Raw genomic sequence first — 11,040 nt, 5'->3', positions numbered from 1 at the left:
CTGTCCTGTTTTCTCTTTAGTGGGGGACATTTTCATAAACATAAAAGTTATGACCCGTGATGCATGTTAATTCAATAAAAGAAATATATCGATGTTGTTAATTTTAAGTTAAATATATTTCTTTAACTTATGTTTTGTATAACTATTAAGGATGGGGAATTTCACATGCTCTGATATGTTTTTGGCTTAAAAGTAACACACATAAAGTGAAGATGATCATCAGTAAATAATGAATTAGTTGATAAAAAAAGATTAATAGGCTGGCATGCATTATCATCTTAAGAGTGAAGACGAAGCTTTTTATTAAAAATAATTGATGAGAAGAATGTCGTTGAATTTGTTTTATCAACAATCATATCATTGCATTTTGCATCCAAACTTTCGCTGCCACTTGGAAATTCCTAGTCCCATGCACATATTATTCAATATGAATGGCTCCAGCCCTCTACGAAAGAAAACAACTTTACCCGATGGATACACGTAACTACCACCAATTGCTAAGAGAAACATCACATTTATATTTACTATTTTTCCTACTTAAAAAAAAAAAAAAAAAAAAAAATCTAAGAGAAATTATAGGGCAGAGCAGAAGGTTAATTCCGTCATTAAACTTGCATACCAAACAAAGCCACCGCTGCCAGTTAAGTAAGTGATCTTTCATTTCACTTCTACACTGTTACACAGCTGCGTGGAAGGGATGACCCTCCAAAATCTCTCTCTTGTTACTCTTCTCTGCTTCATTTCATTTCTAATCCGAGTTAACTCGACTCAGCCTCCGTTTTCATGTGACTCAGCAACCCAATCCTACTTATTTTGCCATACCTCACTACCCGTCAGCCAAAGAGCCCGGGACTTGGTATCCAGGCTCACATTAGATGAAAAGATCTCGCAACTCGTTAACTCAGCTCCTGCCATTCCCAGACTCGGTATTCCAGCTTATCAATGGTGGTCTGAGGCACTACACGGTGTAGCAAATGCAGGCCCTGGCATTTTTTTCAATGGAAGCATTAAGGGTGCCACTAGTTTTCCTCAAGTCATCCTCACTGCCGCTTCATTTGATAACTATTTATGGTATCGCATTGGTCAGGTGAAGTCATCAGTATTAAGTTTATCTACTCCACTTTGTAATTTGACTCAACAAAAGTATAAAACTTTATCCTAAAAACCAGTCCTCAACAATATTTGCAGGCGATTGGAACTGAAGCTAGAGCAGTGTACAATGCTGGGCAAGCGATTGGGATGACATTTTGGGCACCAAATATTAATATATTTAGGGATCCAAGATGGGGGAGAGGGCAGGAGACACCTGGCGAGGATCCATTGGTTACTGGAAAGTATGCAGTCTCATATGTGAGAGGCCTTCAGGGAGATACTTTCGAGGGAGGAAAGCTCAAAGGGCATCTTCAAGCTTCAGCTTGTTGTAAGCATTTTACTGCTTATGATTTGGATAGATGGCAGGGCACCACTCGCTACATCTTTGATGCTCGTGTAAGTGAAAACCAATGATCCTGCTTGGACCTTTTTTTTTTTTTTTTGGTTGCTTTATACCCAATTTTGTGCCTTTCTAGAACTTGATTTAAAGATTCTTCCTTGGCATAATTGCTTTAACAAAGTTAATAGATTTTCCATCTCAAAGATCAGATTAGTTGATATCCTAATCAATGTTACTTTTAAGTTTTTTGTTTTCAACAAACCTACTTTATATTAAATTGATAATGAACTGAAAAGCTTTAATCTGCTGTAGGACTTATTTTCATGGACTTTGATTATGGTATAGTTTGAGTAAAGAATAAAAATACCTGTGTAAATTGACTGCTTTAATAGAAGAAAATGGGGGTTGTTCATTCTTTCCTTTTTTACATAAAGATGTCAATTTTGAAATGGAAACGTTCTTGTGCTATGGTTTATCTCGAATTTCTTATTGTTTGCGCTTTTGCGGGTTTAGGTCACTTCTCAAGATTTAGCGGACACATACCAGCCTCCATTCCAGAGCTGTGTAGAGCAAGGTAGAGCAAGTGGAATAATGTGTGCTTACAACAGAGTTAATGGAGTTCCAAGCTGTGCAGATTACAATCTCTTGACCAAAATTGCCAGACGGCAATGGGGCTTTCATGGGTAAAGAAAGTGACTTTGTAAAATGGAATTTGTATTCTAATAATAATAAGGCAATCTACGTTTTCTTAAACATTGAAAAATGATCAGGTACATCACATCGGACTGTGATGCCGTCTCCATTATCCATGATGATCAAGGGTATGCAAAATTACCGGAAGATGCTGTAGTTGCTGTGCTTAAAGCTGGTATGGTGGGACCTTATCCCTCATCTTCTTGATTCCTTATATAAAGTTACATGTGTTTGTAGCATAGACTTTGGGTTTTATGTCGGTTGTCTCTTTGTTGGCTATGCACATCATCATTGATTAACTCATGGATTTGGATTTAGATGTGGACGATTGTGATCAAATGTGGACCCTCATATTGAGGGTCCATTATGGGCTAACAGCTTGCACTGAAGGCCAGAGTCATGGCTATGGGGTTATGATTTATTAATGGGATCCCCAGTTGTCCGTTTAAATTAAATTCCCTTTTCATGGTTGGACCATTGCTTTATTGCTTTGTTGTCATCATCACTTCTCACCAGCTATGTTTGTGACTATTTCCATCAATTGGATGAGAAATGCTTGCCTTTTTAACTTTTAGTGGCGTGCCATGACCATCATTTTGAGGCTGACTTTGGCTATTTGTAATATAAAAGGCCTGGTTAAAACTGCAACTACTGCTTGCATTTTTATTGAAACAGGAACTTTTCATATGCTTTTGATAGAAACGAGAGACTGCATGTGATTGTTTTTGGAAGTGTAAGTAATGAGTTTGAGATCCTGCCTTTCTAATTGATTGAAATTGTGGTCGCATTAGACATGTTAATTGGTAGTGTAAGACAAAAGGGATGCAAATAGCAATACTAGAATGAAATTAGGGCCAGCCCATTGAGATTCTTCAATATCAACTGATCTTGAGTTCAATGTTCACCAGACTTCCTATTGATTAGATTAATGGAGTTTATACGTTTTGTAATAGACCACCTTAATTACATTACTGGTTGATGTAGAACTGACAGACATTTTTCACTGCCTTAACATAACAATTCTTACAGGCATGGATGTTAATTGTGGAAACTACCTGCAGAAACATACCAAATCAGCTGTACAGCAGAAAAAACTGCCTGAATATGAAATAGATAGAGCCCTTCACAATCTCTTCTCAGTTAGAATGAGGTTAGGACTTTTTAATGGTGATCCGAAGACACAGCCTTTTGGCAATATTGGTGCAGACAATGTCTGCTCTCCTGCTCACCAGGTTCTAGCCCTTCGAGCAGCTCAAGATGGTATTGTCCTATTGAAGAACTCTGGCAAGCGCCTCCCATTGCCAAAATCCAAATCCATCTCCCTTGCTGTTATAGGCCCCAATGCCAATTCTGCTCAAACACTTCTAGGAAACTATGCAGGTCCTCCGTGCAGATCAATCACACCATTGCAAGCATTGCAAAACTATGTCAAAAACACAGTTTATCACCCTGGTTGTGATACAGTGGCATGTTCTTCAGCTTCAATTGACAAGGCAGTGGACATTGCAAAAGGAGTGGATCATGTGGTGTTGATTATGGGATTAGACCAAACTCAAGAGAGAGAGGACCACGATCGCCTGGACTTGCTGCTCCCGGGGAAGCAACAAGAGCTCATCACCAGTGTTGCAAAAGCTGCAAAGAAACCAGTTGTTCTAGTGCTTCTTTGCGGAGGTCCGGTTGACATATCTTTTGCCAAGTCTGACCACAATATTGGAAGCATATTGTGGGCGGGTTATCCTGGTGAGGTTGGAGGCATTGCGCTTGCTGAAATCATCTTTGGTGACCACAACCCAGGTAAATTTATTGAGAATGCTATTAAGAAGCAATAATATTGAATTTGGTTTTACTATTTGATTAACATGATTTGAGCATAACCATCTAAAGCTATTATTATTGTGATTAAAAAGGTGCATATATGTTGCTTTGCAGGAGGAAGATTACCGATAACTTGGTATCCACATGATTTCGTCAAAGTGGCAATGACAGACATGAGAATGCGTTCTGAATCAACTTCAGGCTATCCAGGGCGCACATACCGATTCTACGAAGGCCAAAAAGTTTTTGAATTTGGTTATGGTCTCAGCTATTCTAAGTATTCATACAAGTTCAATTGTGTCACTCGTAAAAAACTTTATTTAAATGCGACGTCAACTTTGAAGATGGTGGAGAATCAAGATGTTGCTGCTTACCAGCCAGTTTCAGAGTTGGGCACTGAATTTTGTGACACCAGGAAGTTCACAGTCACTGTTGGAGTTAAAAATCATGGAGAGATGGCAGGCAAACATCCGGTGTTGCTGTTCGTCAAACATTCAAAGAATAAAAATGGGAGGCCATTGAAACAGTTGGTTGGATTCCAAAGCGTGATTTTGAATGCCAAAGAAAAAGCTGAAATTGATTTTGAGCTAAACCCTTGTCAGCACCTTAGCATGGCTAATGAGGATGGGTTAATGGTGATGGAAGAAGGAACTCATTTCTTGGTTGTTGGAGACGAAGAATACCCTATTAGTATTGTTGTTTAATAAGCAGAACTATTTCTTCAAAACATGAAGCCAATTGCTAGATTGATCTTGTAGATCAGTCCGCCGAAAAAGATCTCTTCGGATACGTAAAGAAACATTTTTCAATTATGTTTTAACAAGAAGACTTCCCTCCTATATTTCGTTATAAACCAGTAAGCATATCGCTTCCTTATTAACATTTAACAGCTAAGTTAAGAAAGAGAACATCCTATTACATGTAGGGGATGTTAATCATAATGTTATTTGCCAACAAAGAAAGAATAAGAGATGTAAGATGTTCTTTAGGCATCCAATTCCAAATTTTCAAGGTGAGCATTTTAAGCTTCACTTTATTCTAAGCACTTTTACTGCTTATGGATTTGATACTATCCAATCAAATGTGTACCAGTACCACCACTCCTCTAGATTGTTTCTTTCTTTACAATTTTTAGCATAGGGCTGCAAGGTTCCATATTGTCGAACTGCGGAATGGGTTATAAAATCAGATTGGTAGGAATCTTTTATTGGGTTCTACACTTAAAGTAATTCAGTCTGTGGATGATATTTAAATGTGTATTGAGCACTTTTATGTCATTAGATTTACCTTTTACCTCTTTTAATACTGAATAATGTTATAACACATTAAAAAAATGGATCATATTCAAATATTAGGATTAAGTTACAAAATAGTTATCCTCTAACTCACCTAAACCCAATAATCATATCCTAAATCTTTGAGGGTGTGTTTGGTTGGGGTTAATAAGGGATTACTGAGGTAATGTCATCTTATATTATTTGATTATCACGTTTAGTTGTCAAGCAATAAAAGATTTCGGTAATCTTTCAAAACCAATAGTAATTACTGTTGGTAATATATGAGTTAATATGATTATCTCTATTTTCTTAAGTATTTTAAGATTACTTGGTATTTTTTTTTGTTACAATTTTACCCCTTATTAATAAAATTTTAGGACAATAATGCCCTTGGTTTAAAAACAATTTACAAAAATATTAGTCGACTATTTTATCCTTATATACAAAGTTTTTAGGACATAAATACCCCTAAAATTTATAAAAATTACCCAAGGGGTGGTGTTTGTATTTGGCCACCACCGCCAGCCGTCAGTGGTGACAGAATGATGCACGACCGACCGTATCTAGCTGGAAGTGCACCGCTAAGACTGTTTTTGACATATCCATGGTCAGAAACAGCCAGACCTAGAAGGCTAGATATTTGCCGTGAAACAACGGCGGTTTCACAGCCACATCTTTGGCCATGAAACGACAGTCGTTTCAAGGCCAAATATCTAGCTTTTCACAGCCAGATCTCCACTGTCCCCACCCCGGCAGTGGCTTGCGGTAGATAGGGGTGTTTTTGTTAAGTTTTAAACTTTTTTTGTTGCTTGGGGTTTTAGCTAAATCTGAAATGTAAGGGGTTAAAAAAATATTTAAAAAGGAGAGCAATTTAATAATTTGTATAACATACCCACCAATTTATTTCAACTAACCAAAGGCATTTTCCTAAACATTCTCAATAGTCTTCAAGGTAATCTAACTTTTCATTAATATAACATTCCGGGGGCGTTTGGATCATATAATATTTTATTATAGAGAGATATTATATTAACGGAAAGAAAGATCACCTTGAAGATTATTAGGAATATTTAAAAAATGTGTTTGGTTGGCTCGAATAAATTGGTGAATAATATATTTGGTTAGAAGGATAAATGGGTGGGTATGTTATATAGATTACTAAATTGCCCTCATTTTTAAATATTAATATAATAGTATTTATTATTATTATTTTTTGAATCATTTCTTTTAACCCCCTACGTTTGAAATTTTACTAAAACACCCCAACCATATAATCACGCCCACCCACCCTAAGCCACTGCTGGCAGCCAGTCACCATCACTAGCAGTCGATGGAATGATGCACGACTGACTGTTTATGGTCGGCCATGCGCCGACAAAACCGAAAATGGCCATGGATCACAAATCCATGGTCGGAAAATGGCCAGATCTATGGCCATTTCACGGCCAAATCTGTAGCTGTTTCATGACAACATCTTTAATCGTGAAATGACCATAGAAACGCTAGATTTGACCGTTTTCATATCCATGGCCAGAAAAGGCCTTACCGGCGCATGATCAACCAAATCCCGCCAACAAGGCCTGAATTAAAGAACAGAAGAAGAACCTGTTTTAACAAAATTCTAAGTTTTATATGATTCAAGTCATAAGTAGAGTTTTGATACCTGGCCCAGCTCAGCTAGTTCAACTAAGACCCAGGCCTTCATTGGACGGGTTATCACTTTCAACTATTCACCCTAAACCTTAGAATTATGGACATCAATATATGATGACAATTATGTTGGGGCTTTTGGAGAGAGAATGCTGGTGAGTCCAAAGGTGGTGAAGGGAGTGATTTCCAGTGAGTGAATCGACCAGAAAAGGCAAAAGTCAATTGGACAAAACAACAGCCCGTTGTCTACGATTGGTAGAGCGAATGAGGGAGAAGTGAGATGAATTTTGATCAGGAGGTTGAGGGGAGTGTTTTCGTCGCCGAAAACAGGCCCCATTTGGCCTGATTGTCGACGTCTATGATGGTGTTTAAGGTGTTGTAACAAGATTTCAAACCTATAAGAACTTATATGTCATTTTTACGAGTATTTTTATTGAATTTCAAACCTCTGGACAACCGGTTTAACCAGTGGGTCGAACCACTGGTCAAACCGGTTCAACCGGTCAACCTAGTTTGCTGGATTTCATCCCAGGTTAGTTATTAAAATATTGGTCATAAGCACAAAGTTGGAAGAACTTACCTGAGGAACTTTCGCAGGCATCATTCTAGTGTCTACAGTGATTGTATTCGAACTTGAAATCAAATAGGTCCTTCCAGTCACCGAACACCTCATTCTCTAGATCGGTATCATTCTAGTTTCTAGATAATGGATATGTCCACCTCCAGAACTACAATCAACACATTCAATATCCATGTAATGGTAAAGTAACATCTTTCTTCTGAGTTCTGATACTCCTTTTTAATTTTAGGGGGCGTACAAAGGGAGTTAAGATGGAACCTGATTTGATTTTTCAACAAGGGGATTAAATAATGTTGCTTTTGGAAAAACATGGAACAGACAGTATGGAACAAGGAAGGTCATTCAACAGGCAAATAATATATTTGTCCAGTTATGAAAATGAAAAAAGATTTATCATCTGAGAAAAAAAAAAAAAAAATTAATGCACAAAAAGAGATGAATTGGTGTCATATTTGAATTAGTCATTTAAACTTCGCCATTGAGGTATATTTGCTACAAGTACAAAGGACGATAACAGAACCAGAACAGAAGCATAGGCTAATAGTATATGAGATTCCCTAGCAAGAGAGCAATAGGTAACACTTACTCCTCTTCTATTCCCATGGAAGGTGGCAACAACAAAACCTGGGTCATCCCTTGCCTTCCATGTCATGGCTGAAACAGTTACTTCACGAGTTCCATCTGGGTGAGTGTGATCACAAAATTCATGGGTGTGTGCACTGAAAATGATGCTGCAAACAGAAATAAAAGAGGCAATGTATCAGCTTACTGGAGAAATAGGTGAAAAGTCAGGTTATCAAGGAATGTCCACTGTTGAACTATTAGTTTCCCCAATTGAGGTTTTACTGAAATTTTGTTGTTAGTCTCACAACATAAATATGCAAGGTCAGTGGCTGAGAAAACACTTAATCCACCCTTATTCTACAAACCCTATTCTTCTTTATTCTTCCCTATTCGTAAGCTTATCACAATATATTAAGTTTTTACTTGAATAAATTAATACTCTTAACACACAACATCAAAACAAAAAGGAGAATTAAGGGTACAATAATTGTGGATCAATGTATCAACAACGGACTTTTCTTTTGGTACCCTGGAATTAGTGGGGAATGGAAAGGGCTCTTCACATGCCCAATTTGCACACCAAGGTTATATGTTTCTTTGGAATGCATATTCAGCAACTTGATTTGCCTTTATGGAGAGAAGGCTTCTAACCTCCCAACTGGGTTCTACGACTTGGTAAACGATCAAGATGCAAGGACAAATCCCATAAAGTTGCATTTCAGACAAGTCAGTGTCAGTTTCGAGGACCAAGTTTGTATGCCAATTCAGCCTATACATCAAATTCCTGAAGGGCCATCATTCACTTTAGGTGAATGGTTATAGACTCTTCCTTACTTGGGTGCAGTTTTATTTGGCAAAGACGCACTATAAATCTAAATTAAAATAAAATAAAAAGAAACATCAGAGACAAGATCTTGAAGGTCCACCCAGTAATTAAAATCCATTTTCAAAATTAGCCTTGAATTTTGAGTTCTCAATATATGAAATGGAAAAACTCATAGCCTAAGCAACAAACAATGCAAGCATCTCCTCGAAAAGATGGTCAGTTAAAGAATAGCACAAAAAATGCCATTAAGAGCAACTAGATTGAAAATAGGCACTCCCAACAAAACTAGGAAGAAAGCACGTTGCAGATTAAAGAAAAAGGAGTTACCTTGGCTTGATAGATTGGAAAATGTATTCGGTAGCATTGGGGGGAACTGTGTGCGATAAATCATAAGGCCCAGGCCCTAAGAACCCCCTAAAATATAAAAAATTCAATACGGGTTAAGTACCAACAACAAGCAGCATGAGCAATAAAAAGCAAGTTCAACATGTAATAAAAAACATGGACCGGATATAAATTCGGTATTGCAACTGGAAAGATGAATTAATACCACAGGCAAATTACTGGATACAGGATTGATTTTTCCCAGGGCTCATTGGTTCCTATTCCCTACGATTTCCCTCTATGAAGGAAAATAATGACAAATAAAACAGTAAAACATGGCCTAGAACTAATCTGACCTTTAGTATTCAACCTGAAGACAGTGCATATAATAGCATGCTTTCAGCTCCCAATGCAAAGATACATCCTTTACTGTTTTATATACAACTCTTGTGAATTATATGTTCGAAAACAAGATTATTTACATATTTGCTATAAAGGAAAACAATATTTTATAATGGTAACTGTTGATGAAAGTGATAGACCTACCTGCTCTCACGGGTATTTGAACTCTCCGGTGAACACTTGCTGTCATCTCTCCTGTCCAAGGGAAAATGGAGTAACAGCACAGGACCAGAACCGGATGGCATATCATTTTCTCTCCCAGCAAAGTCATTGTATGTCTCACTGAATTTACCAGAATAATTAATTGCTTCAGCAGTGCCTTCTTCATCCATTCTTGGATCTATTCTCTCCCTCTCTATGACCTTTTCAACACTAAACCTTAGTTTATTGTTACCACAGAGAAGTGCTACAGCATTTAGCGAAACAAAGCTGACATTTCTAATTTCAAATGCACCACAACCGGCTGAATCCAAACCAGGCAAATTCCCAGCTATCCAATTAACAGACTTTGGATTAAGCCCACTGCATTCTCCTACATCCCTATCACCCAAAGTAACATGAAAAGGAAGGCCAAGAAAGGGTCCCAACATTTGATCAAATTGATTGAACACTGGTAACCAATGACTTCTCGTCAATTCTGACCCTTTGGCAGAAACATCTCCCAATACTAGTAGCATATCAGGGTTCACACTGTGAAAAGATTTCTGCATCACATGTATGAACAAACATAAAGAATATAAATGCATTCTTTCACACAGTTAACTTAAAAAAGATCCAGCAGAAACTAGAAAGCAATGCAAACCAAAATGTAATTCGAACAAGATTGACCACATGTCTTGAAATTAACGCTACTTCAAAACCATTTTATCGAAAGATTTTCCCATTTAAAACAGCAGACTTTTACTCATGTATCAAAATTGAAATATATATAACGCTTTACCCTGAAGAATTTGGCCATGTAATAATCTCTAAAATAACGGTTCAAATAACCAGCTTCGGACCCCAACAATAACAAATTACCAACAAGCATTACTTTCAACTCCTCGGTGCCCCGACCCAATTCGTTTTCATGGGGATCAGGTCCAGGTATGATTTTGCAAGAGGGAGTTGAAACCCACTCTTCGTACATAATCAGAGACGAGACTATGATAAGAGGCAACAGAGAACTCCAAGCAATTGCCCCCATCTTCGTTGTTTCTGTTCAGGACACGTGGCTGGAATCTAGGGTTCGCCATTTTAATGTCCTGACATTGCAAGTGTAGTAGGAATTAACGGAAGACTTCTGTTCAGTATGATCTAGTTAGGTTTCTGTTACGGTTAGTAAAGTCGGTTTTGGGTTTCGTGCTGTGAGGTTGCATCCAGTTCGTGCGTTTAATTTCTGCTGATTCGCCACGTCAGCAGTTTAATTTTGTATAAGAATGATTGTATTGGACGTAAGACCTATGGAACGAAAGCCCATTATTCAAAGTCTACATTC

General features: G+C 37.6%; 2 protein-coding genes across 2 annotated transcripts; one reads left to right on the top strand and one right to left on the bottom strand.

The window, feature by feature from the left end:
• The first annotated feature begins 680 nt into the window (after window positions 1-680).
• Window positions 681-4,760, top strand: LOC116124666 (probable beta-D-xylosidase 7). Its single transcript, XM_031410389.1, has 6 exons — window positions 681-1,087; window positions 1,189-1,488; window positions 1,946-2,115; window positions 2,203-2,300; window positions 3,155-3,919; window positions 4,055-4,760. The coding sequence occupies exons 1-6, from the start codon at window positions 698-700 to the stop codon at window positions 4,642-4,644; spliced, it is 2,313 nt and encodes a 770-aa protein (XP_031266249.1). The 5' UTR covers window positions 681-697; the 3' UTR covers window positions 4,645-4,760.
• A 3,144-nt stretch (window positions 4,761-7,904) lies between these two features.
• LOC116124665 (metallophosphoesterase 1-like) lies at window positions 7,905-10,901 on the bottom strand. The gene is made up of 4 exons (XM_031410388.1): window positions 10,504-10,901; window positions 9,708-10,267; window positions 9,165-9,251; window positions 7,905-8,178 (listed from the first exon to the last, which is right to left on the bottom strand). Exons 1-4 carry the CDS (start codon window positions 10,747-10,749, stop codon window positions 7,905-7,907), a joined length of 1,167 nt encoding a protein of 388 aa, XP_031266248.1. The 5' UTR covers window positions 10,750-10,901.
• Between the last annotated feature and the right edge of the window lie 139 nt (window positions 10,902-11,040).

Source organism: Pistacia vera, unplaced genomic scaffold (assembly GCF_008641045.1).
Source record: "Pistacia vera cultivar Batoury unplaced genomic scaffold, PisVer_v2 Contig1540, whole genome shotgun sequence".
Lineage (NCBI taxonomy): Eukaryota > Viridiplantae > Streptophyta > Magnoliopsida > Sapindales > Anacardiaceae > Pistacia > Pistacia vera.
Note: the sequence above shows the minus strand (reverse complement) of the source record. Positions and strands in the feature narration are given on the sequence as shown.